At 43.1% G+C, this 21,126-nt stretch overlaps 2 protein-coding genes across 5 annotated transcripts in view; one reads left to right on the forward strand and one right to left on the reverse strand.

Annotated features, from left to right (window-relative positions):
• STK26 (serine/threonine kinase 26) overlaps positions 1-16,565 on the forward strand; it is a 34,384-nt gene extending 17,819 nt beyond the window's left edge. For both annotated transcript variants that reach the window (XM_061598203.1, XM_061598204.1), the window contains exons 3-12: positions 790-1,020; positions 5,456-5,512; positions 7,414-7,522; positions 7,620-7,777; positions 8,506-8,691; positions 9,860-10,008; positions 12,740-12,833; positions 14,126-14,188; positions 14,271-14,407; positions 14,690-16,565. In XM_061598203.1, the coding sequence (XP_061454187.1) occupies positions 790-1,020; positions 5,456-5,512; positions 7,414-7,522; positions 7,620-7,777; positions 8,506-8,691; positions 9,860-10,008; positions 12,740-12,833; positions 14,126-14,188; positions 14,271-14,407; positions 14,690-14,714 (1,209 nt within the window). In that variant the 3' untranslated portion in view covers positions 14,715-16,565. The remainder of the gene's footprint in view (positions 1-789; positions 1,021-5,455; positions 5,513-7,413; positions 7,523-7,619; positions 7,778-8,505; positions 8,692-9,859; positions 10,009-12,739; positions 12,834-14,125; positions 14,189-14,270; positions 14,408-14,689) is intronic.
• A 2,170-nt stretch (positions 16,566-18,735) lies between these two features.
• FRMD7 (FERM domain containing 7) overlaps positions 18,736-21,126 on the reverse strand; it is a 40,364-nt gene continuing 37,973 nt past the window's right edge. For all 3 annotated transcript variants that reach the window (XM_061598533.1, XM_061598536.1, XM_061598534.1), the window contains one exon: positions 18,736-20,127. In XM_061598533.1, coding sequence (XP_061454517.1) covers positions 19,111-20,127 — 1,017 coding nt within the window. In that variant the 3' untranslated portion in view covers positions 18,736-19,110. The remainder of the gene's footprint in view (positions 20,128-21,126) is intronic.

A 21,126-nucleotide genomic window follows, 5' to 3' on the forward strand; every position in this document is an offset into this window, starting at 1 on the left:
TTACATGAATTGACAGGTTTTTTGTACCTTACAAAGGCATGAAGGATGACTTTTCCATTAGCATCTTATGCTAGAGTACGCTTTTACTTGGTGGTAATCGGTTTATAGCTCACAGACAGAATTGTAATAAATGCCTGCTTTTGTAGACAATGATCACATGCCCCCAATTAATGGCACATTATTGCTGTGGCAATCTGAAGCCTTTCTTTGCATTGTTCTACCTTTCCTCTGAATTTTTGCTGAGGTATCTCATAGTCCTCTCTCAAATATATGATTTTCTTGCTGATTTCCCTTCAGCATGGCGTAACCTGCAGTTGGTAACAATAACTGGAAATGCTATCTTCTAGGCGTTCTGAATTCTGTGTGGCTAATACCAGAGTAGAATATGAACTGATAACAAATGGGTCCAGTAACCTATGCAGAATCCTGTCTGTTCTCAAAATTACAAAGCTGTTTCTTGCAGTCATGGTCAAAGAGAGCTTAAACATTTCTTACCCATCACCCTTTGTTCCCACTCCATTCTTTCAAACTGGACGAAAATTAAAAGGTGTGAAATACTTGCAGTTTGTAACTACACAAAATATGAGATCATGCACAAACTTGCCTCAATTTCAAGAACTTGGGAGTTTCTTTGGTGCAGAATTTCAGGATGGAATCCCTACTTGTCACTGTATATCCCTCCTTTGTTATGTATCTTGATATAAATTGAAATCTTTAAGTCATGGAGGGGGAAAAAGGGAGAAACCCAACTAATTACTGTGTTTGTGTGTCCTCCCCCCCCCCCTTCAGAATCATAGAGCGGACCCTGAGGAACTTTTCACAAAACTAGAACGCATTGGAAAAGGCTCATTTGGAGAAGTCTTTAAAGGAATTGATAATCGAACGCAGCAGGTGGTTGCTATAAAAATCATAGACCTAGAGGAGGCAGAAGATGAAATAGAAGACATCCAGCAGGAGATCACTGTTCTAAGTCAGTGTGACAGCCCTTATGTAACAAAATACTATGGCTCCTATTTAAAGGTAATGTATGTGATTACTCCCTATTTACTGGAAAAATGCAATCTTCTCTTTGATGGCTTTGAAAGCAGCAAAATTAAGGTCATGAGATGCAAACAACAGGAATGTTATCAGACTTTTTAAAAAATACCACATTTTATAGATCAAGAATAGAGTTTGAGTTTAGTTTTGCTATTTGTTACATGGTTTATGCACATGTTCAAGGTCTTGATGTGGTCAAAAATTCTAAAGATAATTCAGCTTTCACACCTTATTGCTTCTCTACTTGTATTTTTTATTGATTTTATAATACATATCAAGCTCGTGGTTTTTTTAAAAAAATCCGGCAGACTCCATGCAAATGGAGTCTGAAGCCAAAGTATTCCACTCCCTTGCACCCTCAGTAATCCACAGCTTTTCAAATGTTCCCATGTTTACAAAGGTGTTGCACACCTTGAAAAGTGAAGATACTATGCACAGAGCAGTAGACATGAGAGGGGATAGAGAGACCTGCAAGAAGAGGATCAGTCTCCCAAAGGCATGATGTGGAGTTAGAGAAGAAGAGATAAGACAAAGGCATGGGGTGGAAGGCCACCTGTCTGGTTTCTTCTTTTAGGATCTTTAATGCCTTTCTCCTCTCCTACACGTGTCACCACCACTGCTGCCTCCTCTGTGATATTTTTGTACATAGTTTTTCAGCCTGAGGTGTTTCTCTTTCTGGGTAACACAATGACCACTCTCAACCCCTTCCAAAACACAAGCTCCTTATACAACAGAAGCAAGCTCATAGACCAAACATACCGAATACTGTTTACTTGTTATTTTTATAAAAGGAAGCAAAGCTGAAATCAAATCTTCACCCTGTTACAGCTTGGCCTCAGGAGTGTCCCGCCCCCCCATTTATTCATTAAAATACTTATATCCCACTTTAAAGAAGACTGCTAAGATAGATAAAGTCAAGTAAAAATAGCATTAAAACAACATGTATACATTAAGCTAGCAAGACAAAACACAGCTGCCAATTCAGAACCAGTAGTAATCAGGCATGCCCTCCCCAAAGTCTTTACAGAAGAACCACATTTTCACTCCTTAACAAAAAGTCAGCAATGACAGGCCCAGGCGGGCTACATTCAGAAGGGCTTTCCATAACAGCAGTGCCATGACCTGCAGAGACCCTTCCTGCAATACCCCCAAACCCGGGGAAGAGGTTCTGATGTTGTTCTAGGTGTTTACAAATTTCCATGTGCATCTACCCATACTTTTTGACCTTTTCTATGTATATTTATGTTGGTTGTTCTGGTGCCTAAGCTAGACGAGAAGAAGCCATTTCATCATTGGATAATTGGGACACCAGCAAAAATCTCCCCATTAACATGCTGCAGTTAGACGTGTGTATATGTGGGGAAAGGGGCATCTGCTCTGTCTTCCCCCCGCCTGCCCCACAGTGAGAATCAAACAGTTCAGCTAATGCAACAACTTGCATTTCAACACAGACCACATATTTACAATAGCCAACAGTGTTCTCATACTGTATAAATATGAAGTAGGACCATAATGCAGATAGGTCAGTGTCTTTAGGGAGGTTACGCCTTCCATTCTGCGTGGTTTCACAAGCCCTTATAACATATAGAACATGCAGTATTGTAAAGAAACTTCACAGTACAATCTTACCATACATTATCACAGTTGTACAGACCACCATGCTCCCAAATAGTCTGCAGGAATTAGAATATGACAGATTTTTATTAAACACTTAAACCATGTCACGTACCTATAACCATGGCGTCAAACGACCCAACTACAAAGGAAAATCTGGTGCGCACTCCTTAAGTGTGCTTCTTATTCTTTCCTTTCTTCCTTTGCAGCCCTGGTTGGAACTCGAGCCAGGCTTGAGACAAAGATTCCTGCCGAAAGCGACAAGTACCACTTTGGACAGGGATCAGCTACACTGCAGAGTTCCCAATGGGGAGCTCTGGCACAGCTGATCCCAGTGGAGCTTGCTGCAGCCCCCAGTCACCTGGTTGTCACTCACAGCAATCCGCTGCAAAGGAAGATCCTTCAAATTGCCAGCTTGAATTCAAGCCAGTGATTTAAAGGAAGAGTCCGCAGCATGCTTGCAGTGTGTTCCAGTTCTTCATTTTAGCCATGGCTTAAAGTTTCCTACACCTGACATTAAGTGTGGGAACAGTGAGTTTGGTTCACTCAGGACAGCGTGGCAGGCCAAACTGAGAGGCCTGGCCCCTGGGCCAGATGGAGGGTCCCCACCCCTCTTCTAATGTGTCATAACTTTAACCCAAACTGCCTCTGCCTCCTGTTAGGAATTCAGGAATTTGACAATGTCCTCTGCTATGCATATAGTCTTTCCTTTCTTGTCCTGAAGTGACTGGCAAGGAGGGTTTTTGGATGCCCAGGGGAAAACTATACAAACCCAGTTACAGTTTATAGTAGCAATGTCGTTGAGGCATTATTGGAAAAAACAGTACTTGTTTTTTTCCTGCTGGGTAGGCTTTTCCAAATTACATTCAAACCATCCAGAGATAAGTGTAACCACAGCGTCAGCCTGGAAATGAGTTCTCATTGCAGGTTTTTCTTACTGGCATAGTTGGGCTTTGTGAAAGGTGCTAAAAGTAGCAAACTACTTCCCTCCTCATTTCCAGCTATTGGAACACACCTTTATAGTATAAATACAGTATAACCCTTCATGATTCTCAACAAAGTGTGCTCTGTTCAGCGCTGGACCTGGAGCATGGCTGCCCTGCACCTTTATTTGCTTGGTCAGTTGTGCCCAGATTTCATCTTTCAGAAAATCGAGATAGGTTAGAATACAGCCTTAGATGGGAAACCTGATGTAACATTTTATTTAACATCTTGTGGAAAGGCAGATATTACAACTTTTTATCAGTTAATCTGACCAGATGACAAATTTCTTTAATTTCAATTGACCAGTTGTGTTTGTTCTGAAATCTGTCTTCCGCCTATATATGAATAGAAAGAACAACTGTTCATTTAGTAATCTGTATTGCAACAGTTTTGTATGTGCTAATAGGTCTTCCATTAAAAAAAAAACATTCATGGTTATGTTGGTAATATTGATTATGTAATATGCAAGCAGAATTATTTATGACAATTTGTTTATGTTTTTTTGATTAAAAATAGACCTCAAATAATATTTATTTAAAAATCAGACCAGGAATATTTCATTTTTGTGTATGCAGATACACACACACCTCAACTCTTCCTCTTTTGAGATGTCTGTCTGTCTCTTGAAATGGTATGCCAATGGCTGAAATAATCTGTTCGGCAGGGGTCCAGTGCTAGACCTCCCTGCTAGGGAGTAAATCCATCTGTCTTTTAAAAGTGTACATGTATTTCGCCTGTTCTCTGTGTAGCATCCCTAAGTCATTGCAATTGCTAAGTATATCATGTTGATGCCAGAGAGCAAGCAGTTCAGAGTAAGTGGGGGAGTCTTCTGTTAGAATAAGCTTTCACATTACACAGATCTTTTCATCTGGAAATGGTTAATTGGCAGGCCCTCAGCTATATAAACAGCACAGTTGGTTCAGATGCAAATATCTTGAGTGGTAAAACTTTGTGATCAGAGCAAGGTTTGAAGACATTAAAATACCTTTTATCGAGATCAGTTAATATTCATAGTGCAGTATGCAAGTTTTTGAGAGGCACAAACGTTTTTCTTAGGCTGGATAATCAAGTGGTGGAAAAGGAACATAGAAAAGTAGCTCTTACTCTGTCTTATTAATAGGCGTTCCATTCTTATGCTAAAACAACCCAGTTCGCCATATAGCATAATCATAAAACCATATAAAGTATATTTTATAATCAATAAAAGTAGAAATGCAACTAATAGCGAACGCAGCATGAAGAACATATAATATAGCCAACACATAAAAGACAATGTGTGAATTTGTCCTCTGGGTTACCAACCTTCACGCCAGCCCTTAGGAAGGAATGGCATGAAGGCAGTCCATTTAAGGAGGGAAAGTTCTGTTCCTGTTGGGATTGTAGGGTATTTTTTTCCTCCCAGGCAGTGGATGGATAACTAGCCAAGAGCCTGCAGTAAAGTGTTTGGTGTTTTTTGTCTCCCTCCGGCCAACAGTCCAGCTCAGTTCTCTCCTGCTGCCAAGTACATTGTACCCCTAATAATCTCTTGCACACCACCCACAGCAGCTTTTCCAGTTTCCCTTGGGTGCTTCATGATGAACAGGGGGTAAGTCGCTCTGGGAACCCCTTTGGGGGCTGAAGAGTGGGTACCAAGTGTGCTAGATGGATGTGGGCAACAGGAGACAAACACAGTGATTGTTTGCATCTTCGCTTGCATCTTTTCCACCCAGCTTTCACGTGTGCGTGGAGTGTGTGTGTCTTGTTTGCCTGAGGAGTTTATGATGAGCTCATCTTCTGGTCTGTTGAGAAGACTTAATGCTTGATCTGCATTCACTTTTAGGGCACAAAGTTATGGATCATCATGGAATACTTAGGTGGAGGGTCAGCACTGGATCTGGTAAGTTTTACAGTTGTGTTTTGGCTTGTTCGTTTTCTAAAGTTAGCTTACACATTCTTATGGATTTTATTATTTAGGTCTGAATGCCGCTTTTCCATCTAAATATGCTCGAAACAATACAAAACGCAAACCAATAAATCATTAAACAATGAAATACAGGCAAATAATTCAAAACATTAAGAACAGTCTAACAATACAGCAATAGCATTCTTATTATTAGGAGTATGATTTCTTTCGTTTCATAGTTCATGAGTTGGTAGTTTCAGTTTTTTGAAGCTTGTTCAGTGAACATACTTCCTTTCTCGAAGAAGTATAAATATCCACATCAGAGAATAGGATGGAGGTTCCAGGTGTTTTTTACTAGATGTTTAATTCTGCTGAACTCTGAAAGAGATTATCTTCTTTATGCTATTAATAATAGGCTTTTATAACACGTCAGTGTTCAGAGTATTGTGTAATATTCTCTAGATCGTTACCTCCTTCAGGGTGGGCACCTGCCGTTTTGTTACTGCTTTGTATAAAGTGCCATTTGCATTGATGGCACTGCATAAATAATAGTAAATATAATCTACATGCATTTTCCCTCCTTTTGCAAGAGTCTTGTAGGCTAGGCAACTATTTCTTCCACTTGCAATTGGTTAACCAAGTCTCAGAAGTTGAGACTTTGAAGCTACAAAATGACTCAGTGCCTGGACAGGGATTGGAATTCCCTAGTCCAAGTCAAACACGCTTTTTTTGCTGGTGTAAACTGGCTCCCTTGTCACACGATGCTCCTTTTGACACAATGACTACAGTGTTCCTTTATGCCTAATTGTAGATGAGCCTGAGTGGAGGTTGTCTAACTTGCGTCTTTAAAAAATACAGTATATTAGCAAAAGGTCTACAACACATTCTAGCTTTTAGTAAGAGGAAGCCTCATTGCCATCAAAACATGGCACAGTTAATAAATTGAAAGGTGGGACGTTTTATCAGTTTTAAATACACAGAAATGTTTCCCATGGAGGCAGATCCCAGGAGTGTTCGGTGGAAGCAAAGCACAGTTAATGTGTTGAAAGTGACCTGGCTTTTCCATTTTGGGCAGTTTAAATTTAAGCCATGAAAGGGCCCATTGCTTGTGACAAACGCAGCATTCATGACCGATACAACCTAGGAGGGACTAAAAAAAGCAAAGAGCGCTGGGTGGTGATGTGTGGTTTCCCCTGGTCCCCCAGTCCAGCTCCACCACAGCCCTGTATAGGAGACCCACCCTTTTCCTGTAAGATAATACTGCTCAGTGTTTATGCTTATGAGATCCTGAAATATTATTTAACACTGAGCAATAAGACATTTTTGTAATCTTAGTAGCAAACCGTCCTGTACTAAACTAGAAATTCAGTATCATAAAATTGTGAGTAGTCTCTACACATAAACAGCACTCGGTTCATTCCTAACAGCCATCTTCTGCTGCTCTCTGCTGGAATTTAGAGTGGCAGGGGATGTCCTCTGAAGTAGCAAGTCAGTTGTGGCATAGTTGCCAGTTGAGGCCAGGGCAGCAGATTTTGGAAAGCTGGGGTGTGGTGGGCTGCATTTATTAGGAAGGTATTGCCTCTGTTCTGTGCTCTTGCTGCCTTCTCTAAAATGCTACATTTATTAGAGTTTCTAAGGGAGGTAAAACAATTCCCAATGTTCGCTTGACAACATTTCCAAGTTACTTGTGTTACTCTTTTAAGTTTATGAATTAACTGTTTCTCCGGTGACTGTTGTGGAACATGTGTGTTTGAACTTTTTCATTGCCTGAAAATCTTTAAAGAAGGAAAGAAAAAAAGGTGACATTTCAAATCTGCAATAAATGTGTGTTTATCAAATGGTGAAGGTGAGAGCTACATTAACCTTACGAATTGTGCTTTATGTTATTCCCAAAGCTCCGTGCTGGCCCATTCGATGAGTTCCAGATTGCCACGATGCTCAAGGAAATCTTGAAAGGGCTTGACTATCTACATTCAGAGAAGAAAATCCACAGGGATATAAAGGGTGTGTATAAATTTAAATGAGTAGGGAGGCAGTATCCCTTCAAGTAATAGCTCCTTCTGGTTTTTAATTAGGTTTTCTACTCTCTCCTCCCTTCAAGCTGCCAACGTGTTGTTGTCAGAGCAAGGAGATGTGAAGCTTGCGGATTTTGGAGTTGCAGGGCAACTGACCGATACCCAGATTAAGAGGAACACCTTTGTAGGCACACCATTTTGGATGGCCCCAGAAGTCATCCAGCAATCTGCCTATGACTCCAAAGTAAGACCCTGGTAATTGGTTTGTGCTTGGGAGTAGGACAGCTTGAGAATGTGAGCTTTCTGTGTGTTAAAGAGCAAGCTTCTAGCCCTGATTATTGTGGCCCAGAATTGTTTAGAGTGTGAAAACCAGCAGGGGCCTTAATTTGGGTCTAAGCGCTAAAGGAGCGCTGGAACATATTCCCACTAGCTTCCGGCTTTTGTCCTCCTCTGTCCATTGAGCCTCAACTCTGCTCCTATCCATGCCCAGAATTCTCTGCTCTCCTCCAAAAAGCCCAAATAAATCTGTAACCAGAAGGATGGTGTGCACAGTTACACACATGGTTCTCGGGTCACATAGTAACAAACTCTCCTTTCATGCCAGAGTTATAATGGTTTTTTCCCCTAGACTTCCTGTTGATATCTGTTCAGTGCAGCATAATCACACACAACTCCCTGTTTTTCCCTTCCAAGTGACCACCTCCACAATCGGTCATAAGCTTTGCCCACGAAGGATATCAATCCATTGAAAATTTTACACTTGCTCTTGAAGGGGTACCTGCCCCCTATATACAGACATTTCTCTGGTGGTGTTGTCCCAACATCCCAGAGTACAAAGGTCCTGCTTTTATTGTAGGTGTCGTGCATCAGTTCAGTTCAGCTGCAAAACATGTTACCTGTTCCTGCTACCAGTCTGTTTTCCAAAATTGCTGGTGCTGTGTGAATGCGATCTTCTTTCTGTCTTCTTTGCAGGCTGATATTTGGTCACTGGGAATCACTGCTATCGAACTGGCCAAAGGAGAGCCTCCCAATTCAGACATGCATCCAATGAGAGTTCTCTTTCTCATTCCCAAAAACAACCCTCCAACCCTAATAGGAGACTTCAGCAAACCCTTTAAAGAGTTTATTGACGCATGTCTGAATAAGGACCCGACGTTTGTGAGTGTTAACCTTTCACTACCTCAGCATCAGGGGACTGGCCTGTAGTGTTCGTTCTGCATAAGAAAAGGCAGAGACTAGGCTAGGTGAAATTAGTTACTTCAAAAGGGTTGTGGGCTTTTAAGGTGTGCAGTAGTTGCTTCTGGAGGGGGTATACAGAGTTCATGCAAAAATAGAATAGATCCCATGGATCTTGATCTATTGCTTCTTTGATAGAGTCTTGATTGCTGCAAGAACAAACTGGATGCTTGGAGAATGCTCTGTTGTTTTAAAGAACAAATGTTCTGGAAGGGAGGGATGAGAAGGTCATCCAAGCTTGAAACCCTTGCCCATCTATGCACCTGTTTCCTTCAGATGAATCTGTTCCTGCATGGCTTTTGTCATAAAAGTATCACAGTGACTTGTGTTGTAAGCCTGCTTCCTGCTCCGGCTTTAACTGCTGCTGCAGAGGACATGAGAACTTTTATTAAAAGTTGAAAGTTAATTTTCAAGCATAAAGAGAATGGGGCAAATAGTACACTGCCCTCAGATCACAAAACATTTGGTAATTCAGTTGTAATCTGATCTAATGAGCCAATTTGCACTTCTGCTACATTTGCAGTGCTCAGGGCAGCTTACAACAATTGAAAAACAATAAAATCGTAGCAGTGGATAATCAGAGGAACACTGGAAGTCGCCTTATACTAAATCAGATCATTGGTCCATCTAGATCAGTATTGTTCACACTGACTGGAGGTAGCTGTCCAGTGTTTCAGGCAGCTCTCTCCGCTCTACTTGGAGATGTTGGGCATTGATCCTGGGGTCTTCTGCATGCTAGCAGATGCTCGACCACTGAGCTGTGGCCCTTCCGGTAAGATAAAACCAACCTTCAAAAAATGACGGTAACCATAAAAGACTCCTCAGCACAGCAGATGAAGTGGTTAGAGGCATTTTAAAAAGTCTTGGTTGGGCCAGTTCCAAAATGTAGCTGAGGAAAAGTCCTTCCGCACACCCCAACCAGCCACGCCTCAGCCATGCTGCAGAATCAAAGAACCTCACTGGCCTATCTGGTAAGGGAGGAGGCAGCCCTCCAGGGTATCCTGGGGTCAAACCATTTAGGGCGTTATAGGCAATTGACAATACTTTGCATTTTGCTTGGTAACAAACTGGCACTTTGTGTTCCTTATAGCGTCCCACTGCAAAAGAACTCCTGAAGCACAAATTCATTCTGAAAAATGCCAAGAAGACTTCATACCTGACAGAGCTTATTGACAGGTTTAAGAGGTGGAAAGCAGAAGGGCACAGCAGTGACGAAACAGATTCAGACGGTTCCGATTCGTAAGTCTGGATTATGAGTTGTTTCCTGGGAATGAGGATGGGGGGGGATTGAAGGAACTCTAAACACCCCTTTTGTGTTTTGGTGGGTAGCGTTCAGCTCTGGTAGTCTGTTGTTGGAGCTGCCACTGCAGACCGCTAACCGAGGATCTAACAACATTTGGCCAACCTTGCTAGCCAAGCCAACAATTGTGGTCACCGGGTTCCTCCCCTGTGGTGGTTTGATAGAGGGCATGTGCCTCCACCCAACAGCAAAGGAAGCCCACATATGCGCACCAGGCCACTTTTGCTGAGGAATGGCTGAAGAAGCAATTACACTCTCTCCCCTGTGAGAATCAGAACGTGGGTTTCAGCGACTGTCCAGTGATGGGCCTTTAATTCCTTTAACAAGCATCTCTCTGCCCCCATGGAAAAGACACATGGCAAGCTTGTGGGGCTTAGCAGAGGAGCAGTAAGGAAGTCTGAACCCCACTTACCAAGCAGTGTTCGAAGCCCCCCTCTAAAAAGATCTTCTCTTTCTTGTGGGAAGGTGAGGCCATGCCACCTTCTGTGTAACAGCTGCTGCAGCTTTCCCCATTTCCTTTTCCTGCAGGGAAAGAAGCACAGAGCAGGGCAGCTTCAGCCATTGGTTGGCGGTAAGACTCAGAGCACCATCAAGCAGCAAGCAAGAAGGCCCCACTATCCTTTCTTGCTTCAGGCCACTAGCCTGGCCTGCAAGGTCAAGGCACTCTAGATGTCTTGGCCACGCAGCTGGCAAGCCACCCCTGGGCCTTCCTCCTAGCCTTGAAGCTGCTGAGACTATCCCTGCCCACCTCCACAGCTCTGAAGTTGGGAGGAAGGCAGCTGGCTGGTCACTCATCACGCCCTTGCCCAGAGAGTGGTGCCACAACTGCAGCAAGCGCAGTTGTTGAAGCAGAAACAGAGCTGCAGTCTTGAGTATAAATGTTTCTTGGAGGCCTCAGTTTTGCAGCCTTTTGATTTCTTCAGAGTTAAACTCCAGAAGATTTTAAGCTTCTTATTTTAAGCATGCTTATAGATAGATGTCATGTTTTGCGCAATGAATGTTCAGTGTTCTTATTGTAACTTCTAGTAGACTCTGTCTGTCCTTGCTGCTGGTCTAGTTGCAGCAATAAATGGTGGTTTCCATAACACTTCCTTTGGCATATTGAAATGCTTTTTATCATTCTTGGCCAGGATAGAAAGCTCTGTGTGCAGGTGACCAGTTTTTCCTTCTGGTGGCTGTTCCTCTGCCCCAACCATCTGAAGGTCAGGAGACCTCCGGCAGCACCCAGTGAAATGCAAATGATGTGCTGTGTTTTTACTTTGCCGTAAGCTATTTTGAGTGCTGTGTCAACAGCAAATTATACAGCATATATATATTTGTACACATGTACAGGCCTTTGTGGATCCTGGCTCTTAATTCATTTTTAACAGCCATTTGTTTTCATAGGTGAAGTAAATTTAAATCGAGAGGGTGTGGTCCTGTTCAAGGTCACCCTCTCAATCACTGAGTCTGTGTCTCTCACTTACCCCTCTGGCCGTCCACTGCACCACATTGAGTGTAGTGTCATTTTGACAAACCATATGTATGTTTCCCTGTCATTTCTGAAATCTTTGACCTGAAACACATTATCTGCAGGGAGTGCTTCACCCCATATATCCCTACGTGGCAACTACACTCCTCAGATGGGACACCGCTCAGGTACCACATGACCCAAAGGCGTGCTTAGTATGCACTGGAGACGGGCTTTTAATGTTGGAGATCCAGTCTCTGGAATCAGTTAGTAGCTAAAATTAGGCACATGCCTAGGATTAGGCAGCTATGGAAGATGTTTTTGTTTAAGAAGGCTTTCCCTGAAGTGTAACCCAGTCATTTTATGGGATAGTGACTTTAAAGTCGTAAACAGCATACTGAGTCTTTTTGTATTTTAACCCTTTGTATTTTATCTTTCATTAGTAACTTTCGGTTGTGAAGCAGTTTATACATTTATTCATTAATAAATAATTGAGAGGCATCATTTAGGGGCTTTACGCCCACAAAAAAAAGGCAGATGCTCTTTCACAAAAAAATATTGAAGTAGCACAAAAAATAATGCAACCCACCATTAAGTGTGTGTGTGTGTCCTACGTTTTCAAGAGAGCTAAGGCACAAATCTCGAGGTAGGCTGAGCCGGAGAATAAATCGTTCTGTGTGGTGGTGAAGCCACATGGCAGACCCTCCAGCCTCTACTTCTGCCATTCAGTGCGCTGTTGCACCTCCTCTGTGAAGACTAAATGTGTAATATAAACAACCTTGCAGATGGTGGCTGCAACCACTGCTGTGTGTGACTTTTGCCATGGACCTCATTGGACTGCATTTTCTTCAGATTTGTCCTGCTCGCTCTCCATCCTCACTAAAGGAGGAGACCCCAAATGAAATTCTAAACTTGTTATTTTTTATATATTTTTTGTCCAAGTCAAAAGGAACCTGGTTGTGGCCGATGACAGTTTGTGTGGCATCTGGTTGCCTTTTTTTAAAGTACATCATCTAAAGTGGGGGCCACCAAGGTTTGAATTGTTTTGTCCAGAATATACTGGTATCCACTTCAGCAACACACATACTGCATAGAGAGTGCCCTGCTATTGACCTTTTCATTTAACATGTATGATATTTAAGGGCTTTAACTCTGGCAGACTTCTGCTGTAGCAGCACAGTTCTCTCAAACCATGTCACTTTCCCCCCTTTCCCCATTAGGGAGTCTAGCAACAAAGAGAACAATTCTCACCCAGAATGGAGTTTTACTACCGTTCGGAAGAAGCCAGAGCCCAAGAAACTGCAGAACGGAACGGTACGTCCAGCCAGAACTTCATTCTTTCAACTGCTTGGGATCTCTCACAGGCAGAGCGCGATCCCTTGCTGCCTGTGAAGCAGAGTCAAAAGTCTCCCCCCACTCCCATAGTGCTGTCTGATAATGTTGACTGTAGTTGGGTGAGCAGCCTGTTCTGTAACAGCAATTAGACATTCCATATTCAAATTTATCTCTGCAGTCGTGAGGAATGAAGTGATGACGACAAGTGGTGGTGGTGATGATTTCTTTTTTAAAAAATGAAGGCTAGGATTCTCAGGATGCAATAAAATTGTGGGCTGTGATTAAGAGTTATTGGGGTTTGTGCAACCCATGTTCGCTAACCCTACTCTAAAATGTGTTTAACGACTGTCTTTCTATCGCTATTTATTGAGTCTGCACACCGTCAACTGGAGCCAAAGGAGAGGATCTTTGCTCTTTAATGTTCTTGCCTGCTTTTTAAATTTTGTAACATTGTATTTCTGTATTTAGTGTTTCATAGAATCATAGAGTTGGAAGGGGCCTTGTAGGCCATCGAGTCCAACCCCTTGCTCACAACAGGAAATCCACAGCTTAGAGCATCTCCCGCAGATAGCTGTCCAGCCTCTGCTTGAAGACATCTAGCGAGGGGGTTTTGACATCCAGTTTCGATTATTGTTACCTTTTTGGGGGTTTATTTTGATGAAGAAATGCTGGACATATATTAATCAAAATTAATTTTAATATGGGGGCCCTTCTGGATCCAGCCTCACATCCTGGCTATACCAAGTAGTATTCCCTGGATTTAAACCTCTCAATAGTTCCAAGCTTGCCATGATACAGTGGCTAGTTGCAGCTCACTAGAGTCAAGTAAGAGTTTAGCGTGCATCCACTGCATGTTTTTCCTGTTCCCAGAATCATACATATGAGGACCAATTTGACGGTCTCCGTTCATACAGGAGTCTCTTGGCCCCTCCCCAGGCAGGCCTGCAGATGCTTCAAAATACACAAGTGTGAACTAGATGGCTGCTGTTAGTTTTATTTTCTTTCTGCATTGGCCGCCTTTCAGGATTGCCTTTCTCAAATACGGCCGTGGCTATATACCCACATTTGTACCAGTTGGAAAAATGAATGCTGCAGATATGACTATACCTTTATGCAGCCCAGTTTATGCCATTATTTCTCCACACGTGAGGAAAAGGAGGGCTTCGTTATGTACAGGAGAGTCTTGTCTGTTTTGAGATAGTTCTTGGTCTCAGGGGTATTTCAGTTATTTGTCAGCAAATGTTTGAACAAGGTATTTTCTACCTTTCCAGGACCAAGATCTCATGAAAACCCTTAGCTGTTTAACAATGATAATCACCCCTGTCTTTGCTGAGGTAAGTCTTTAATCTCCATAGACGTCCAGAGCATGTGCAGCAAAGGTTGCCAAATTTTGATCATATGTTGTTTTCCTCTCAGCTTAAGCAGCAAGACACCAATAATGCAAGCAGGAAGAGAGCAATTGAAGAACTTGAAAAAAGCATCAACATGGCAGAAGCGACGTGTCCAGGGATCACAGATAAGATGGTGAAGAAACTTACGGAGAAGTTTCAGAAGTAAGCACATGAGTTTCATTTCTTAACCTAAAGCAGACCTTAGGGTCCATCTGCATTTCCTGTTACCTCACTTCCTGCTGGCTGTGCATGTCTGGGAAAGGGAGCAGAAACAACACAGGAGCAACCTTGATTGGTGGCACTGGACTGAAAGGTTGGGTGAGTTAGCGTGGGGATGGAAAGGAAAATGGAATGTGTAGATGGATTGTTAGGATGCAAACAACATTTTTGCTAAACTACTTGGCTGGGATGTAACTGAGCACTTTCACCTTGCCTCTCTCTTAGGTTTTCGGTTAATGACTCATCCTAAGAAACTTTCTACCAGTGATGCTGTTCCACATGGACCCTGTAACAGCCCACCAAAACCTACTATAAGCTTGGCAATGCTTTGTTCATGAGCTCCTTGTGCCTTTTTGGATCACTGCAACATATTTGATGATCGGGGATTTGAAAGGACTTAACTCCACTATTTTGTGATGGGTATACATGCTTTTTTGTATTTCCTGGACATTCTTTTTTGTAAAGAGCAACTTTTAATATTGTAGTTTTCACCTATGTAATCCAGTTTAAAAACAAAAACGGTGAGGCACAGTTTTGCTTCTAGATATAACCAGGGGCTACCAATTGCCAATCTCCACGTCTGGGATCTGGGGTGTCCAGAGGATTAGTGGACTGCTGCACCTCTTTACTTTGGTTCATAGGAAGTACATGTGTCATGTGTTTCAACAACATTTTGTTACTCTCCAAAGAAGACTGGTTGTCTTCTTGTTTCTTTCTATGTCCGCATAAGTTATAGCTCGTCTGAGTCACTAAAACTAGGTTTCAAAACAGCTTTTCACAAGAATATACGTGAGAGCACCTCAGCCAATAGGGTGTCGCTGTAGCACTTGCTAGAACACCATTTAGGCCCCTGTCAATGTAATATCTGCGACAATATCAACTCTTTTGAAAATTGGTACAGTATTTCAGGCAGCTCTGTGATCACCTACATTTTGAGAGCAATATGTCAATAGCTTTGCAAGTTAACATGTAGCGACTGATATAGCTTAGTGTACAGTTTGTATGTATTACCTTTTAGGGCAGAATTTCAGATATTCATTCATCATGGTAGGAAATTTTTAAAGCAATACAGTTGAAGAGCAAAGGGGGGCTTTTTGCAATAATGGACACACATAGAAATCTGGCTTAATTTAATCATTTATTCTTTTTTTTTAGTGAAATTTGGGAGGGGGAAGTAGCTCATTCTGTGTTTGGGGTAGGGGACTGGGAGAATTACCGTGGCATGTGATAAATACCTCACAAGCAGGTATAAGTGTGTGACACCAGCGTTTATGTGGTGGTGTTTTTTCTTGTAAGATATTTATACACGTAAGTTTTTAAGTACATTACATGCAGTGCATCACCATGTGTTTAATTCCTTCTCCCCCCCAGTGTATTTTAAATATGTATTTACCAGTTAATATGCAAATAATTGAGTTATAGATATTCTTTCACAAAAAGATAGTACTGTGTAGTATGGAGTGATTTTTTTTTCATAAAAGGTAGATAAAATTATAAACTTTGCTTTCAGCTATATATTTATGGTACTGTTTAGATGGGGTAATACCTTTTTTTCCCCTTTTCAACCCAGTATGTATATTATGCTGAAGTTTGAAGTGGGGTTGTATTTCAGTCCTTAGCTGTGGAACTGTTGGTGTAAATTTATTTTTGATAAAAAGTCTGGATATGTTTAATTTTATGGTTCGGATCTGCACATTTTTGTTTTTGCACAAAAGTCATTTTAAAGGATTTGAAATATATCTGCCAAATATTGAAAAGAGTTAGTGGAATGCAAACAAATGTTGATTTTTTTTTTTAAGTTTAAAAGTTGCCATTACATCCTTTTTTAGAAAAAAGAAAAGATATAAAGACACTGGCAAGAGATGGTGGTTTAGAAATGCCACGGGCAATTATTTTCAATGGTGCCTACACTGTAAAATAATTAAAAAATTACTTTTAACTCCTTTGTTTTAATTTTAAGAAATGTTTGTTTTAAAAAAAGCTTTCATCGCTATATAACTGAAACACAATTAGAATTTATATCTGAGGAGAAAAAAGTCTGGACATAGTTTTTGAAAACAATAATGTTATGGATTAAATAAAAATATTTTTATAAATGTAAAAGCAGCAAATGTTGTAAATACAGTTGATCTGAAGCTTTACAAAATAACTGCATCACTGAAACAGAACTCTATTGCTCTTCTCTGTAGCTGTTAGTCCTGTAAATCTGTTTATAGATGAAGCTCCTTTCAATGTTTTTGGGGTGGGGTGGGGGGAGGGGCAGCAGAAGGTTGAATGGTTTAAAGAAATAAATATTTAAGTTCTGTAATCTCTTATAGTCCTCATCTTCATTTCCGTGATGATGTTCTTTTAAAGAACCCAAGGGAAGGAAGAGTGTCCTGCTTTTTATGATACTTTAGGGCACGATCCTACCTACGGCTCCTGGGAGGGTGGGCTGGGGCCATAGGAATTTTCAGATCTCTCTTTCCAAGGATGAGAAGAGAGGTCCATCCTCAGAGAGAGAGAGATCGGAACACGTAAGCCTCCCAGCTGTGGGTGCAGAAAGGTCCACAGCTGTTGCTTCTCCATTGGAACTATGATGTCAGAAACTATGTGCGCTGTCACCCTTCCGCTTTGCCACATACACACTTTTTGTAGAAAAGGCAGATCCTCTTCCTTGGTTTGCCTCTGTCCCTCACTGAAAGGATTGCACTGCCCATCTATATAAAGGGTGTTGCTTCCCCACATTTATCAGCTGCTAAATTGCATCTTCCACGAGTCCTTGTCAACGGGATGTTGCGGCAGCATGTTATTTGCATCAGCAGGCAGTTGGACTGAATGATCTTTGAGGCCCCTTCCAAATACGATTCTAGCAGTATGCTTTTAAGTGAGTGGATTGATTTTAGCAGCAGGTGGTGTTTAGGCCGAAGACACAAAAAGCACTTCCAGGCCAACTTTTCATTGGGGAGCAGATGTGTGCCAACAATCTATACCTCTGGCAGCTTCCAGAATTGTACAGGGCAGAACCTGGAGTTTGCAGAATTTCCCAGAGAGGCAGGTTTCTTTTTTGTTCCAAACTAGAGCCGTTTTACCTGCTTAGATTATACAGCTAATGAGAAGGTGATCTCAATACAGGTCATGCATCGAAAGCGTTTGAAAGGCCACTGCCAATACTTCAAAATCCATCCTCTAAAAGTGAGTGGTAAAAGTATTCAGGCCTGAGAACTGTTAATAGGTAATATTTAACTTGAATCAGATAAGGGATGACCTCGCCTCAGTTGTTCATGCTCTGGTAACTTCTAGGTTGGATTACTGTAATGCGCTCTACGTAGGGCTGCCCTTGAAGACAGTTCGGAAGCTTCAGCTAGTGCAAAACGCAGCAGCCAGACTGCTGACGAGGACCAGCCGGTCAGCGCATATAACACCTGTTCTGGCCCGTTTGCACTGGCTACCTATTTGCTTCCGAGCCAGATTCAAGGTGCTGGTTTTGACCTATAAAGCCTTACACGGCGTGGGACCACAGTATCTTGTGGAACGCCTCTCCCGCTATGAACCGACCCGGTCACTTCGCTCAGCGTCTAAGGCCCTCCTCCGGGTACCAACCCATCGGGAAGCCCGGAGGACAGTTACTCGATCTAGGGCCTTTTCTGTAGTGGCCCCCGAATTGTGGAATAGCCTCCCCGAAGAAATACGCCTGGCGCCGACGCTTCTATCTTTTCGGCGCCAGGTTAAGACCTGGCTATGCTCCCAGGCATTTTAAAGCGTTTAATGTTACAATTTTAAATCTCTTGGTTTCAGTTTATTGTGATATTTTGTATTTCTGTACTTTTAATCTTTTGTACACCGCCCAGAGAGCTATTCGCTATGGGCGGTTTAAAAATGAAATAAAATAAATAAGTGCCAGTACCTAGCCATAGTTCATATCCCCTTGATAAAATCTCGAGTACTGTTAGACCTCAGAATCTTTCTCTGTTTCTGCCAGTTAAATTTGAAAAGGGCACTTACTTGTCTTTGGAATTCATAGCAACACTGGTGGCTTACAGAATTGCATACCCATCCTGATGCACGCTGGCACCCATGTAGGGAGAAGGGAATATTTTAAAAGCTGCTGGAATGGCCCCCATTTCATCACTTCAGTTGATTTTGGAAGTTGCCCCATATAAGCAATCCCCATAGAATTCCCCATAGAAGTAATCTTTCACGAAAAGAAAAATGCCACGCTGACAAACTGCTTGGTGATGTTCAGTTACCTATTTGGGAAGGTGAAACATTCCCCTATATTACAAGACGGTAGTTTGCCACACTGGGGTTATAGCCTGCTCCCTCTGCCCCATAGCATGGAATGTGTCCAGGAGACAGCATGTAAGCTTTCCCTCTTTACCCCCTTTTAAAAAAGTCAGTGGGGTATGCAACACTAGTCCTCAAAGTAGACCCCCTGAAGCTAATGGACACAACTAACAGGTTCATTAATTGCAGTGGGTCTACTCTGAGTAGATTTAGTTGAATACAGTCCTCCATTCCTTTTGAAGAGCAAAGTTCTTTGGCTGATTTCTCTGTTATTAAATGCCAGAGTTTTAATTAATCATGCTGTCAAAACTAGCAATATCCCCAAGTACGAAAGAGGGACCTCCTTTAAAGATCTACTTGGCTTAGGCCAGTCCTGTTGTTTAAGTGAAATAATTAGATGCTTCTTGTAAAGTCCTGTTCTCATGCTCCCCCTCAAGCGAAGACAGGCGGACCCTTGCACTGGGTGCTTTGACCACCCTCCCATAGAGAGAATAGTAGTCTGGCAGCAGGTCTGAATCGGAGTCACTGGACTCTGTCCCGCTTCCCACACAGCATTCTGTGGTTCGCTGGACTCTGGGAGGTTCTGGGAACCTTTGCTGGTCCAGCACGTACTGCAAAATATCAGCCTTCCTGCTGCTCAGGACAGGAGATGGTCCCAGAGGTTGGAATTCTGTGCCATATGGGAATCTGATGGTTTTCATGTCAGACTGGCTCCAATATCTCTTGGGAGTCCGATCCTGAGTGCCATAGTCAAAGACGCTTCCATCGTCCTCTTGCTCCATACTAGAGCTACAAAGGTAGTTAGTTCTAGGCAAGGCCTCTGGCTCAGTTGCCCTCATTCTTGGCGTACCAGGGCTTCTCCTTGAAGGCTTTGTGGGTGCCATCCCAAGCATGTTCACTCCACTGCCTGCTTCCCCAGCAGGGCCGACCATCGTTGTGGGCCTTGAAAACTGAGGGGGCCTGTCCACGTAGAAAAAGACTTGAGGAGAAGCGACATCCAATTGCTGGTGGATGGGGCCCCTGTAGGGCACGTCCGTGTAAGTCAGCTGTTGTCGGGGGGTCACCTCTCTCATGTTGCCCACAGAGCTGCTTTTGCTGTTCCCAGCCAGCTTGTAGCCAGGCTGGAAGGAAGTCAGCAGGATTTGTTGCCCGTACATGTGAACTGGTTCCCAATCCCGCTCCAGCTCTGCATAGGCCAGTGAGAAGGTAGAGCTGCTCTGGGAATGAGGCAGCAGCGTCGGGTCGGCTTCTGGCTTGGACCGCTCCAACTCATCCGCAAATATCACTTCCACTGCAGAGTTCCTCCGCCTACTGTCTAGCAGAGGCTCAGAGGTGTGGACTCCATTGGCACCGTGGTAGCCTCCTAAGGTGCCATAAACTAGCCGCAAGTCTTCCATCTGGGGGGAAAGGACAGAATTCTACGTGAGGGAGCAGGCTGTGTGATAGAAACGCCCTCTTCTTTTTCACGAGCAAAGCACGGGAGAGAGCCGTGGGGGGGGGCGCCCATTGGGGCTGGTAGGGCAGAATGCAGGGAGCCCAAACAGGAGGCAGCGGCAGCTGATGCCAAGTTTTGCCCCCATCCTCCTCCCTGCTGAGTTCTGCAAGGGCAACACAGACTATGGAAGAGCCACTCTCTGGGCTGGATGTACCCGAAGAGGCAGGCAGGTGTACCCGAAGAGGCTGGCTGAGGCCAGACTGAGGTTGGTGTGGGCACTGCCCCTTTTGCCCTCATGGACTAGCCAGCATGTACCCAATACATGCAATCGCCAAATCCCCCACAACACTCTGTGCACACATGTCAGAGTCTGCCTCAGTTCTCTCTCTCTAAATTCAAGCTGCAGCTACGCTTATTTGGCACAGAAGGGTGCACTCTTAAAAGAGTATGTAGAAGTGGAACCTGCAACAAAATGTTGCAGTGTGTTTCCTAACCGCTATTGTGCTCTCCTCGGACTACTTTGGGGGAGGGGAAATAGCAGCCCAGCCTTCCCTTCTTACCTGTTGTGCTGCATAGACTATTGAAAGCGGCTTTATACTGAGTCAGGCCATTAGTCCATCTCACTCAGTATTGTCTGCACTGACTGGCAGCAGCTCTTCAGGAGTCCAGCCTGGGTACATTCCCAGCCCTAGCTGGAGATACCAGTTGGGACAGAACCTGGGACCTTCTGCATGCAAAGCAGATGTCTGCCATTGAGCTATGTCCCTCCCAAGAGAGCTTGTGTGCAGGGCTGGTTGCCTGCAATTCACTGAGCATTTCATTGTTACACAGCATGGAAAGTGGGGAGATGCTTTTTCCCATTTGCCGCCTCCTGAAACATCCCTGTATAGTGCAAGGACTCACACGCACACCCCAAACCCTTCTCCAGGTTACTTGCTTTCATCTGTTAATGCCTTGTGCA

Source organism: Rhineura floridana, chromosome 16 (genome assembly GCF_030035675.1).
Source record: "Rhineura floridana isolate rRhiFlo1 chromosome 16, rRhiFlo1.hap2, whole genome shotgun sequence".
NCBI lineage: Eukaryota > Metazoa > Chordata > Lepidosauria > Squamata > Rhineuridae > Rhineura > Rhineura floridana.